At 47.9% G+C, this 14,453-nt stretch overlaps 1 protein-coding gene across 2 annotated transcripts in view; it reads left to right on the plus strand.

Moving 5' to 3' along the window:
- The window catches only part of GPR137B (G protein-coupled receptor 137B), a 55,503-nt gene that overhangs the window by 18,430 nt on the left and 22,620 nt on the right, over positions 1-14,453 (plus strand). For both annotated transcript variants that reach the window (XM_055588878.1, XM_055588872.1), the window contains exons 2-3: positions 6,980-7,029; positions 12,037-12,259. In XM_055588878.1, the coding sequence (XP_055444853.1) occupies positions 6,980-7,029; positions 12,037-12,259 (273 nt within the window). The remainder of the gene's footprint in view (positions 1-6,979; positions 7,030-12,036; positions 12,260-14,453) is intronic.

Genomic DNA, 14,453 nt, shown 5'->3' on the forward strand with positions numbered 1-14,453 from the left:
TCAGTAGCAGTAGCTGTAAAATATGGAGGAATAGTTCATCCTTGTCTGCCTCCTCCCTCAGGAACCCTGTCCCTTTCCTAGCCAGCTCTTGCTGAGGTCAGCAGGAGCCAGCACAGACTCTAAGAGATGGACAGCCTGATAAGAGAGCTGGAGTCAGCCCAGGAGGGTTAGCTCTACTTCTGGGCACTAATCAATCTTTAATGAAGTTCTCTGGAGCATAGACAGGAAAGGGGGAGGGATAAATAGGAGAGTTTGGATTTAAAAAAAAAAAAAAAACTTGGTCCAGACATTTATGTACTTTATTTAGTGAGGGCAAAAGTTAAATATATACTATGTGGGTTTGAAATGCCAGGAATTTAAATACAGCTTTAAGGGAACTTAGGTTAAGGGTTAACTTGAAGGACAGGACAGAGTTTTTAAATTTTTAAGTACAGCTTGAAAAAGCCCAGTTGAATTCAAGACATAAACATTTTTTAATTAAAGTTTTTAATAATTAATTTTTTAGCTGTGCTGCACAGCCTGAGAGATCTTAGTTCCCTGACCAGGGATCAGACCCATGCCCCCTGCAATGGAAATGCACGGTCTTAATCACAGGACCACCAGGCAAGTCCCAAGACATAAACATTTGCTTCTTAAACAGCATGGGTCCACTTTGATGTGGATTTTTGTCTGCAGTAGATACTACAGAACTACACCATTGAATCCATAGATATATAGAAGCTGTCTTTACACTGAGGGCCCATGATGAATTCTACTCAGATTTTCACCTGTGTGGATGGTGAAGTGAAGTGAAGTCGCTCAGTCGTGTCTGACTCTTTGCGACCCCATGGATTGTAGCTTACCAGGAACCTCCCTCCATGGGATTCTCCAGGCAAGAGTACTGGAGGGGTTGCCATTTCCTTCTCCAGGGGATCTTCCTGACCCAGGGATCGAACCCGAGTCTCCCTCATTCCAGGCAGACGCTTTAACCTCTGAGCCACCAGTGTGGACGGTGGGTGTTCCTAATTCCTTTGATGTTCCGGGGTCAACAGTAATTGCCACAAATTACAAAGAGTGGACAGAGCTTTTACAAATCATGGTGGAGGCTTTTATTTTGAGGTCATTATCTGTCACCCTTGCTTTTAGCTTCAAGAGGGTCAAACAGTTTATTAATATTGTGTATCAGATTGTGTCCTTACCTGGTAATAACTTTCCTCCTTCAGCCAGGGATGTAGATTTTAAGAGGGTATGAGTTTTGTGGGGTTCCCCCATCTTTTTACAAGGTGGGGCTCTGGGTCCCTTTTGGGGTAGAGTGCTTGACCTGGGGGGCCCCCTGGGCTCGGTCCTTGATTGATTGGTGCCTGTGTTCATGGGGTTGAAGGCTGAGTGTGATTTAAAGTTATCATTGTTTCCTGTTTGTTGTGGCGATAGTGATGATGATGATTAAGGCTGCGGTGAACATTCCACCCATGTTTATGCCTTAAAGGCAGTGTTTCCCAAACTCTGTTTCCTGGAACACTCATTAGGAACACCTTCAGTGGCCAGATACCTTTGGAAAACTGCTGCATACTATGCATTTCCCTGGAAGATTTACAATGTAGAGCAAAGCCTTTTAAAGGCTCTAGGGATTCCTGCAGGGAAAAGCTGGGTAGCCTAGCAGGTTCTAAATTTGTTTCCTAATATGATCTGTTTTCTTAGTCACCCTTGTGATTTCCCAGTTCTGTGGGTGCACCTTGAGAAGCCCAGCCTCAGAGTCATTTCTTAAAAGGAAAACTGTGGGGGCAAAGCATGTGGTGGTTTATAAAGTTCGAGTCCTGGCCCAGATATCTGATGGTCATGGCTGGGAACACTGACCTTTACCGTGTTCCAGGAAGGAGCCTCTGGGGGTCCAGGCTGTCCTCCCATGCCTGACTCTCTTTTAGTTCATGCCCCATCCAGCTGTGGGAAGTAGACAAATGGCTTTTGTTTTGTTTATAGAGGAGGATGGTGTGCAGGTGGGCTATGCTTTCAGTTGGGAGGACTTAGCTGCTTTTGCCCCCAAGACCCAGTTCTGGCCAAGTGGTGGCAGTGAGCTGGGCACCCGATGAGCCGTGAGTTGACCGATCCACACATGTGCTCTTGTGCCATCCTGGTGGCACCAGGAGCCGTCTCTGTGAGATGAGTGGAATGAGCCGATATGCCCACCCCAAGGCTGAGCCTCTGACCTGCAGATCAGCCTCCTGTGCTCTGACCACCTGAGTCCACAGCCTTTCTGTGGACATCTCCTCTTGTCCTTTGCCCTGTCCAGGTCTTGCCTTGCTAGTAGGACCATAACCCTGTTGAAGGCAGAAGGGGTCAAATTTTTCTTTGATCCACGACAGCACTTTGCACAGAGCTGAGTCCATAGCATAGACCTGTGGGTGGTTCTCAGGAGCCCAGCGATGGCCCTGGTATGAGAGTCAACTGAGTTACCTTCCACCAAGTAAGCCCCCCAAAGTGTTAAAATATTATTTGTGTATTTCCTTGGTAAGTTCAAACACTAAAAAAATACTGTACTTTCAATATCGATAATATGACATCACTTATATGTGGAATCTAAAAAAAAAATGACACAATTTCACTTATTTACAAAACAGAATAGATTCACAGGCATAGAAAGCAAATGTATGGTTACTGAAGAGCTGGGGATAAATTAGGCATTAACAGGGATTAACAGATACAACTGCTATATATAAAATAGGTAAACAATAAGGACCTACTGTGTAGCACAGGGAACTGTGTTCACAATCTTGTGATACCTGTAATGGAAAAGAATCTGAAAAAGAATATATATATGTGTGTGTGTGTGTGTATGGTGACTGCAGCCATGAAATTAAAAGATGCTTGCTCCTTGGAAGAAAAGCTATGACAAACCTAGACAGTCACATGTGTATATGTATAACTGAATCACTCTGCTGTATACCTGAAACTAACAGGAAATTTGTAAATTAGATATACTTCAATTTTTAAAGTGGTTTAAAAATTCTGTAGTTTCATGTCCTCACTCTGATGTCCGTGAAGAATTCTCTTGTATTTAAAAGCAAGATCCTCAAGTACTATGTACTATAAACAAGTACTAGCAGCGTTTTTCTGAGAACATTGTTATATGTTGCATGGGTCGGGATTTTATTTTGTAACAGAACTTTGGAGTCACTTAGTAACCTATGCCTTATTCCTAAGAGAGGTTGTTTTTATAACATTTCTCTTTATGGGCTGAAGAGAAATACCAGAGGTGATGTGACTTGCCTAAAATCCCATGGGAGCAGAGAAAGCTGAGCTAGGGGCCTGTTTGACGTAAGGGCGGTGTACTCACGTCATCTTTTTGTGTTATCACCGGGCACTTTATTTACGATGTGAACTCCTACTTCCTACCTCCTTCCAAAAAGGATCTAGGACAGAGACAGAACTCATGTCAGAAACAAAATGATTCTTCTGTAAGTCTGGAATGCTCTCCTGTGACGATCTGAAATGTATTTCAAAAAGTGAGGTGTGGATTTGCTTATTGGAAAGTCTATAGGAATATCTGCAGTCCCTTCTCCCCCAGACGTGGGGGAGTTAGAGTTCTTGATTGGTGGCGCATTAGTGTAAGTTTGAGACTTGGGGAGGGGGTCCTGCCCATGGACTCGGAGTGTCTCCCGATCGCTGTGCTTGGCACCCCTACCTGGACTCTTGCTGTCACCTAATAACTGTGATCACTTATTTCAGTGTATTTGAAATGAATGATCACAAAGCTGTTTAAGAATATTGGGTCAAGGACTTCCCTGGTGGGCCAGTGGTTAAGACTCTGTGCTTCCACTGCAGGGGGCTCGGGTTCGATCTCTGGTTGGGGAGCTAAGATCCCACATATCGTGCAGCAAAAAAATAAAGATGCATAGGATTTCTGCTAGCCAGATGGGGAGAGGGCATTCTAAGCAATAAACCATAGGTGGTTCGCCAATTAAAAAACACAAAAAACCTTTTTGATGTTTGGCTACCTTTAAAAGTAAGAAAAGAATATTAGGTCAGGCAATTTAATCTTTTTAATAGCTCCTAAGAGGTAGTCCTTGGGCTGGGCTTTCCAGGCGGCGCTGTGGTAAAGAATCTACCTGCCAACGCAGGCAGGAGACTCAGTTTCCATCCCTGGATTGGGAAGATCTCCTGGAGAAGGAAATGGCAACCCACTCCGGTATTCTTACCTGGAAAATTACGTGGTCAGAGGATCCTGGTAGGCTATAGTCCATGGGGTCGCAAAGAATAGGACACGACTGAGCGAATGAACGCACACACACAGTCCTTGGGCTAGGCAAATCTGAATTCCTCGAGGTGGGCGCTGGGCCCCAGTCCAGGCCCACTGGCTTGGCATCTCTGAAGGTGGGGCGCCGGGATGTGCATCTTTAGCAGGTTTCCTGGGCAGTTCCTATAAGTTGGAGAATTACTACTGATGGTCCTCAGAAGAGTGTCTCTAAAAAGATTCCAAGGGGATTGGCTGCTTCTTTTGCACATGGGTTGTGGGAGTTGGCCCCTTGAGTCACCTGGAGGCTCGCTGCCCCTTGTGACATCTGGCTGCACCCTCAGACACACCACCAGGCATTTGGATCCACTGAAGGCTTCCCCTAGATTACGTTCACATACGCCTCCAGCAAACTGATTCTCACCGCTTGCTCCTCAGACAGGATGACAATATCAAAGCCCTGTGACCCCCCCCCGCAACCCCACCACGCATCCTAGAGCTGCCTGTCCCCTCCTCCCCTGTTGCCAGGACCATGCCCTCACTCCCCTTGTCCTTCGCTCCTTACCAGTCAGGCATGATTTCTCCCCTTTAGACAGGTGCTTAGAAGTGGAGGCACTGAGCAAATCTCTAGGGAAGTACCAGGGGCCCCACGGACTGAGGATGCCAGCAGATTAGTGAGGCAGGGCGGGACCAGGAGGGCAGGGCCCAATGGGGGACAGTGAGTTCCCAGAGGGTCACGGCAGCCCTCAGGGCCAGCACGAGGCAAGGTGGGGACCAGGGCCTGTGTTAGGAGCTCCGTGGAGAGGGGGTGCCTGGAGGCAGGCCATCTGGTCCCCTCCGTCCACAGCACGAGCATCTTTGAACGAATACCCTCACTTTCCCATGCCCTTCCTTTCCTTCTCTGTGTTCTGCTCCCATCCACCCAAACACCAGGGGTCAGGAGAGCAAATGTATGAGCAGGTGTACTGCTGCCCCTCCTCACCCCCAGCCAGACCCCGACTGGTGACCCCCTCAGGCTGCCTCGCACCCACCGTGGGAAGAGCCTTGTGTCTGGTGGGGTTGGAGCCTGGACTGACACCTGCGTTCTGTCTTCCCTTCACTCTCTTGCCTGGCACGGGCTCTGCCAGGCCAGCTTCTGCCCCCTGGGTGGAGCACCTTAACCATTGTGCAGGCTGTGAAAATCTGGAGAAATTCCCACAATGTTTCATCCATAGACAACGATTGAGTTTGACACTCCTGTAGTCCAGTGGGCTGCCAAGTTTAAGGCCTGAGTTGATGGACACATATATTCAAACCACATTCTTTTGGTACCAATGAAAATCCTGATAAAATGTGAGAATGAGTTGTTTATCTCTGGGGGAAGTATGAGCTCAAATGCAAATCTTAGAATAAGAGATGGTACTAGGCAGTGGTAGACCAGTAATACTTTTTTTAAAAAGCCATTTAACCATTTTTAAATATTTATGCTTTTAAAATTTAAATTAAAATTTAGGCACAGCTTAAGGACTTCCCTGGGGGATCTTAGTCCCTTTGCCAGATCCTCAGGTTGGGAAATCTGTTGTGGGGCCTAGAACTTTCTTAAGAGTACAAGATTAAAAAAAACTAAGACCTTGGCATTCAGTCCCATCACTTCATGGCAAATAGATGGGGAAACAATGGAAACAGTGACAGACTTTATTTTGCGGGGCTCCAAAATCACTGCAGATGGTGATGGCAGTCATGAAATTAAAAAATGCTTGCTCCTTGAAAGAAAAGCTATGACCAACCTAGACAGCATATTAAAAAGCAGAGACATTACTTTGCTGACAAAGGTCTGTCTAGTCAAAGCTGTGGTTTTTCCAGTAGTCATGTATGGATGTGAGAGTTGGATTATAAAGAAAGCTGAACACTGAAGAATTGATGCTTTTGAACTGTCGTGCTGGAGAAGACTCTTGAGAGTCCCTTGGACAGCAAGGAGATCAAACCAGTCAATCCTAAAGGAAATCAGCCCTGAATATTCATTGGAGGGACTGATGCTGAAGCTGAAACTCCAATACTTGGGCCACCTGATGCGAAGAACTGACTCATTGGAAAAGACCCTGATGCTGGGAAAGATCGAAGGCAGGAGGAGAAGGGGACAACAGAGGATGAGATGGTTGGATGGCATCACCGACTCGATGGACATGAGTTTGAGCAAGCTCCAGGAGTTGGTGATGGACAGGGAAGCCTGGTGTGCTACAGTCCATGGGGTCACAAAGAGTTGGACATGACTGAGCAACTGAACTGACTGACTGAGGACTTCTCTGGTAGTCCAGTGGTTAAGACTCCCTGCTTCCACTGCAGAGGGTACAGATTCCCCTGGTAGGGGAACTAGGATCCCATATGCATCACAATGTGAGCGACAAAATGCTGTTTGACTCAGGGAACTCAAACCTGGGCTCTGTAACAACCTAGAGGGGTGGGATGGGGAGGGCAGGGGGAGGGAGGTTCAAGTTGGGGGGACATAAGTATACCTATGGGCGATTGTTGTTGATGTTTGGCAGAGACCAACGCAGTATTGTAGAGCAATTGTCCTTCAATAAAAATAAATTAATTACAATTTTAAAAAAAATTTAGGTACAACCTAGAAAACGTTTAGCTTCACGAACTTTATCAGTTTTAGAGGCAGTGACCTGGGCATGAAGGGAAAGAGAAGTTCCAAGCAATGATATTAGTTTGTCAGTACAAGTATATTGTGGCCCCAACTTGCCTTATTTTTTTGTTTTTGTTTTTGTTTTTTTTTTGTCATTTCAGGTGATTTTTAAAGCCAAGTCAAAATATTCTCCAGAATTACTCAAATACCGGTAAGTACCCGCTGAGGCAATTCTCTCTGTGGCTGGAGGTAACCGTTTTTCCAGCCAGGATTTTCACACATCACTCCTCTGTGACCTGCCTGCTTGTCAGGGGTCAAGTTCACTGCTCACTGGGTCACCACTTACCAGGCCTTGCAGCATACTGGCCTTGATTAGAAACAAAAGTCTAGTAGGGGCTTCCCCGGTGGTCCGGTGATTAAGGCTCGGTGCTTCCAATGCAAGGGACTCGGGTTCAATCCCTGTTGGGGGACTAAGATCCAACATGCCACGTGGAACTGCCAAAAATGAAAAAAGAAATGACAGTCTGGTGTGTTTCCTACCAGAGAGCAGAAAGGGAAGTTAGCCGTGCACATGGCATTTAAAGCTTTTGGAGGCACTTGGGATGGAACGGGCCTCAACAGAAGGAAGAAGGGCTCCCTGAAGATGTCTGTGCAGCCAGGCGGCCCCCTCCCTCCCCCACCCGGGTGCAGGTGCAGCTGAGATCTGGGCAGGGCTGAGTAAGAGAGGCTCATAATCTGGACCAGAGGAGGCCTGAAATCATAGGCTGAATTTATTTCAGGAGGTGGACTTGCATATTTTTCCTGTGGGCAGGATCTGTTACTTGCCCCAGGTTTTTAAAGAGACCTGCTAACTCCCCTGCGGCTTGAATGGTCAGCCTCGGCCAGAATGGGAAGGGAGACAAGGTGTCAAGAAGCCATGAGACGGTCGCCACATGAGTCAAGGTGTCTGAGTCCCTGCCTGGGAGAGCTCGACTATCCAGGCACACATTTCTGGGAAGGAGACTTTGGCCTCTTACCTTCTTGAGTCAAAGTGAAATTTTAATTGTTTTATTACTTTACAAATATGTAAAACTATATTCCTATTATAATTAAACACATTGAAAGGGAAAGTGTTAGTCGCTCAGTCGTGTCCGACTCTTTGCAACCCCATAGACTGTAGCCCACCAGGCTCCTCTGTCCATGGAATTCTCCAGGCAAGAATACTGGAGTGGGTTGCCATTCCCTTCTCTAGGGGATCTTCCCGACCCAGGGATCGAACCCAGGTCTCCTGCATTACAGTCAGATTCTTTACTGCCTGAGCCACCATTTAAACAGGTATCATCTTAAATTCACAAAGACTGTTTATATAAAGTTCTGAAAGTGTATACTCTGATCCCCCTTTTTATCCCAGGAAGCTGGAGTTCAGGAAGTTAGGTGATAGTGTACTCAGGCCGAGATACAAGTGATGAGACTTGTGTGCTGTTTTTGTTTTTCATCTGATCCTGCTGTCTCCCTTCACTACTTAGAAAAAAAATTGTCAAAGTATAGTTGATTTATGTGTTAATGTTGTGTTAATTTCTGCTGTCCAGCAGAATGACTTTTTTCATGTCCTTTTCTGTGCTTTATCACAAGATATTGAATAGAATTCCCTGTGCTGTACAGGAGGACCTTGGTGTTTCTCCATCCTGTATATACTAGGTTGGGTCTGCTAACCCCAGACTCCCAATCCTTCCCTTCCTCTTAGCAGCCACAGATCTGTTCTCTTTGTCTGTACCTTCACTGCTTTTTGAGAAGTTCAGTTCATGTTTCTGCCAGACTGTTGATTCTAAGAAGGTCAGTTTAAAGTAACAATGCTTTACAGTCAGCCCTCTGTTGTGGAATCCAAGGATTCCACACCTGTGGCTCCAGAGGGTGGGAGGCCCGATATGCCTTAGATGGCGTGTACTGCAGCACTGTCTGTCAGGGACTTGAGTATCGTTGGGTTTCGGTGTTGGCTGTGGGGGCCTGAAAGGTGTCCCTTGCAGATACTGAGTTATGATTGTGTTAGGAAAACCTGGGAAGGGGTAGGAGGGGGAACATTAAGAATTGAGTTTGGATGTGGGCCTCAAAGGAGGCTGTTTGGAGTGTGAGTTGATTTGGGCAGAGGCAGTGGTTCGAGACAAGAGCTTTGGAACTTGGTTGAACAAGAGCTATAACAGAGGCTGGAGGAGGGAATGTATTTCCCAAGGAAGAGGATGCAGGGCAGAGAGACATGAACACCGTCATTCTGGGGAACGAAGAGGAGGAAGAAGGACCAGGGGCCTCCAGACACAGGCTCAGATGGGGGAAGGATGGAGCAGGGGTCACACCTTTGAGGTCAGGGAGAAGACAGTGGGAGGAGGAGGGGCCAGCAGGGGGTACCTGCAGAGGTGATGAGGCAGGAGGGGGCACCTTTTTCTAGAAGTTGCTCTTGAGGGTGAGGATGAGGCCTCACTCTTCCCTGGGTGACATCGGAGGAGAAGCACAGGGTCCCTTGAGTTCTCACGGCAGCTCTTGGAGGCTGGAGAGGAGGGGTCAGCTCTGTGTTACAAATGTGACACAGCAGCCCTGAGTGGCTGAGGACTTGCCTGGTGTCGCATCTGTGACCTTGCTCTCTGGGTCACACCCAGCAGATGCAAGCAGAGCAGCTGAGGCGAGGAGGGGGAGCAGAAGCTGAGTGGGTGGCCGGGGCCACACTCCGGCAGTGTGGGTGCTGCATCGTCTGGGTGTGAGTGGGGCCTGCTTGTCTTCTGCTTTCTCCGTTCCCAGTGCCCTCTCACTGTCGCATAGAATTTTCATAGTGAAGAAAGAGGAGTAAGAATTTATATCCACCATAGTGGTTAAGACTTTACCTTCCGATTCAGGTGGTGCGGGTTCTATCCCTGGTCAGGGAGCTGAGATCCCACAAGCCTTGTGGTCAAAAAACCAAACATAATGCAGAAGCAATATTGTAACAAATTCAATAAAGACTTTTGGGCTTCCCAGGTGGCGCTAGTGGTAAAGAACGCACCTGTCAGTGCGGGAGACGTCTCATAAGAGACACGTGTTCAGTTCCTGGGTCTGGAAGATACCCTGCAGGAGGGCATGGCAACCCACTCCAGTATTCTTGCCTGGCAAATCCCATGGTCAGGGGAGCCTGGCAAGCTACAGTCCACGGGGTCACAAAGAGTCGGACAGGACTGAGCATAGTATTTAAAACAATGCCCAGGAGGAGTCCTTTGGAAAAGCTGAATGTCCATATTATGCTTTTTTCCGGAGCTTCATTGCCATCAAATGGATAGAATGTGTGCATAACACCAGCAAGGGGTCAAAAACAGTAGGGCTGATTCTAGAGGTTCTAGATGTTTCCAAATTGTGTTCTTCACAAAAGCACAGCAGATAATTATAGAACAATAAGAAATAGGGCTTTTGAGGAAGCAGATTGCAGATTTTTAGTGACTCCCAGTCGGTCCTGCCTCTGTCTCTCTCTAAGCCCCTGATCCCCTCCATCACTATGGGAACATGTAGAGAGCTAATGAAAACCTTCATAATTTAAGGTTTTGTGACTAATTTACCATGAGTTGCATGTTGTGCTAATGCCCTATGTCCATTCTCTCCCCTTGCCTCAGCAGCCCTTTGGGCAGATGCAGACATGTTCAACTTAAATGGTCTGTTTTGTTAAGTTTAAAAAAATAGTGTAGGATATGACTTAAAAAAAATTTTTTTTTAATTTTTAAATGATGATTGCTTTACAATGTTGTGTTGGTTTCTGCCATACAACATGTGAATCAGCCATAAGTATACATATGCCCCTTCCCTCTTGAACCTCCCTCCCATCTCCCCATCCCATCCCACACCCCTAGGTTATCACAGAGCACTGGGTTGAGCTCCCTGTGCTATGTAGCAACTTCCCACTAGCTATCTGTTTTACATATGTTAATATATACATTTTAATGCTATTCTCTCAATTCCTCCCACCCTCTCCCACCCCCTGCTGTGTCCACGAATCTGTGCTTTATGTCTGCGTCTCTATTCCTGCCCTGCAAATAGGTTCATCAGTACCTGAATGGTCTATTCTTGAGCCAAGAATAGACTCGAGTGATACTTACCTGAAGTAAACACAATATGGACAGTCCTAGAGAGAAACTTGAACTGATTTCCATGTTGGTCAATGTGAGAAGTGTCTCTCTAGACTTCGCACAGGTCACGTAGGCAGCATGCAGCTCTGAGAAACTGCAAGTTAGAAATGGCCACCACCACTGCCCCGAGGCTAGTGCAGGGGTTCCCGGCCTCCAGGATCTAATAATGCCTGATGATCTGGGGTGGAACTGATGTAATAATAATAGAAATACAGTGCATCATAAGTAAAAGGCGCTTGAATCATCCCGAAACCATCTCCCACCCTGGTCCATGGAAAAATTGTCTTCCACAAAATTGGTCCCTGGTGCCCGAAAGCTTGGGGATAGCTGTACTACTAGTGAGTGTTCCATGCGAGGGGGGTGCTGCCCAGACTGATGACTTCTGAGGGGTAAAACCCTTTTAAAACATTATCTCACCTAATCCTCAGGAAGAGGCTGCAAGGTCGGTGGTATTGAGGCTGTTTTCTGGTGACACTGGGGCTCACCCAGGGCCACCTTGCCCAGGCTCTCAGTGTGCAGAATGGCTGGCGCTCTCCCCGAATCCCAGCCCAGCCTCGGAGCCCGGCTCTGCTCTACCATCCTTGTGCGAGCAGCGCGTGCATCAGCCCACGTCCACACAGCCCCTCTGATCCTCGTAGCCTCCTGGGGAACGGGGAAGCGGGGCTCAGGTAAAGGACCCCCCTGAGGGCACTGTTGATTTGTCATTTAAATCTGGGGACCCTCCAAAATCCGAACCCTTTTTCCATTGCAGTATAAATGTTGATTTACAGTGTGTGCCAGTCTCCAGTCTCCAGCCGAGTGGCTCAGTTATACATACATATACATTCTTTTTCTCTATTCTTTTCCATTATGATTTTTCATATGATATTTGGTAGAGTCCCCTGTGCTATACAGTAGGACCTTGTTTATCCATTCTAAATATAATAGTTTGCATCTACCAACCCTAAACTCCGAGCTCTTAAGTGTTAACTTTGGCATGTTCTGCTTCTAGCATTTAACCAACAAAAAATCCTCAAAAATCCACAGTTTCCTAGGGGATTGATCAGAATGTACAGGAAGCTTGTGGGGAAGGCTGCCTTCAGCCTCTCTCTCTTCCTTCCCAGGTTGCCCCTCTACCTGGCCTCGCTCTTCATCAGCCTTGTTTTCCTGTTGGTGAATTTAACCTGTGCGGTGCTCGTGAAGACGGGCACCTGGGAGAGGAAAGCGATCGTGTCCGTGCGCGTGGCCATCAACGACACGCTCTTCGTGCTCTGTGCCGTCTCCCTGTCCATCTGCCTCTACAAAATCTCCAAGATGTCCTTGGCCAACATTTACTTGGAGTCTAAGGTAAGGCGGACACGTGGTTGAGATCCTGCCATTAGACTTATTCTCGAAAGAGTTTTCTGGGATTTCCCTGGTAGTCCATTGGTTATGATTTGGCACTCCTGATGCAGGGGCCACAGGTTTTTATCCCGTGTTGGGGAACTAAGATCCCATATACTGTACAGTGAGGCTCACCTCCACCAAAAAAAGTTCCCTGGTTTGCAACAGAAAACAGAAATCAACCAATGCCTCTCCCACCTGACCTCTTGCAAATGATTAGCTGTGGTGTTGTTGCCAAGACACAGAGCCGTGTAGTTCATTGAACTTTGTGAGAAGAATTGACTCCGGGTGGCTTGAGGTTTACTGGGCTGTGCAGAGTTCCTGGCAGAGAGGTAAATCTCTGGTTTCTGGATACAGAGGTTTAAGTGAGAGTTTAGAGGACCCGTGGCATTAACTGTGCCACTAATATTGTTAGAAACACGCAGCTGGTATTCCCTTTGTTCCTAGCCCTTTTATAAGCACTCTGCATGTAGGTAGGACTGGAACCGTCAGAATTCAGGGGGACTAGGTGTCACCTACCTAGGGAAACGGAGGCATGGGACGTCAGGGGCTCAGCCCAGGTTACACAAGCCAGGAGACGCAGAGCCGCGGTGTGGCCGCAGCAGCCTGGCTCCGGGCTCTGGCGTCCATCCTCTTTACCACCGGGTCATGGTGCAGACACACTCAGATCCCGGCGCACCCCTGCCTTGACTGTGCCCCTGTGAGGGACCCCTTAACAGGGGGAGCTGCTCCTGGGGTTCGGGACAGCAGGCCTCTCATGGTGACAGTTCGGAGATGGAGTCAGACCGTGTGTTGGGCCGCACCCCGTAGGCCTACAAGGCCAGGGCATGCCCAGGTTCAGTACTGAAGAAAGAGCCTGGAGTCAGCGATGGCTTAATGGATCGGGGATCTTACACGTCTGAAGCACAGTCATGGAGCAACATTCCACATGTGCAGCGGACGGCAGCAGGACGGTAGCGGGCTTCGCTCCAGTGTCGGGGGTCGGGAAGGAAGACGGCCAGTTGCAGAGGGAATTGATGTCAGGTGTGATCAGTGGCTCAATGGTAAAGAATCTGTCTGCAATGCAGGAGATGCTTGGGACGCTGCTTTGATCCCTGGATTGGGAAGATCCCCTGGAGGTGGGCACGGCAACCCACTCCAGTATTCTTGTCTGGAGTATCCTATGGACAGAGGAGCCTGGTGGGCTACAGTCCACGGGGTCACGAAGAGTCAGACATGACTGACGCAACTGAGCACGCATGGGCTCGTTAGTTACCAGGGAAACCAGCAGAGGGGCATGACACGCACCACCGCTTTGATAAGAAGAGTCACCAGCTGGGCCTGGGGCAAGTCCATAGGAAGGTCAGTTGTGTGAATGGGTGTAGGAGAAGCAGGCACTGGTCGGGCAGGGCACATGCAGAGACCAATGCCCCCAGCCCTGGAGTCCCTGTTTTCTCCTTTCCTTCCTCCAGAGTTACAGAGAGGGGCAGATGTGCTGCCTGGTATGGTGGTTCTGCAGTGCCCCTCACCAGCCTGGTCCCCCATTCCCCCTCATTAAGGAACCTGGTGATGTGCGGAGGTCAGAGTGGATGCTCTGGGCTCCCTCTGGCCATGGGACCCTGGCCCCACCAGCATGTTGCCCACTGAGACTTGGTTTTCTCACATGTAAGGTAGGGTGATTCACAGCTCCTCTGCTTTTGAATTTATGTGGCACCCTAACCCTTGCCAGGGAACCCATGTGGTGGTCTGAAGACCTGAGCACTCTGCTTCTTAAGATACTTGGTCTTTAGCAGCCATCAGTAGATTAAAATCTGTACCTCCAACTTCAAAATTACAAAGCCTTCTTCATCAAGGTATCCTGTGATACCTTTGCCTGAGCTCTTGCAAAATCTGAAAAGTTAGTGTGGCAGGGTCCTTTTTGCATTGATAAATGTTGACAAATTTTATACTTGACTTTGCCTTAGCTTTATTATTTACACTGTCTCCCATATAAGGTCTATTCAAGGCTTTTTGAAAACAGAATTATGGGGACTTCCCTGGTGGTCCAGTGGTTAAGACTCCACACTTCCAGTGCAGAGGGCTCGAGTTCAATTCCTGGTCAGGGAGCTAAAATGCCACAGGCCTTGTAGTGCGGCCAAAACAAAACAGAATTGTGGTTTTAATAGGAGGGGTCACACTT

Source organism: Bubalus kerabau, chromosome 1, assembly GCF_029407905.1.
Source record: "Bubalus kerabau isolate K-KA32 ecotype Philippines breed swamp buffalo chromosome 1, PCC_UOA_SB_1v2, whole genome shotgun sequence".
Lineage (NCBI taxonomy): Eukaryota > Metazoa > Chordata > Mammalia > Artiodactyla > Bovidae > Bubalus > Bubalus kerabau.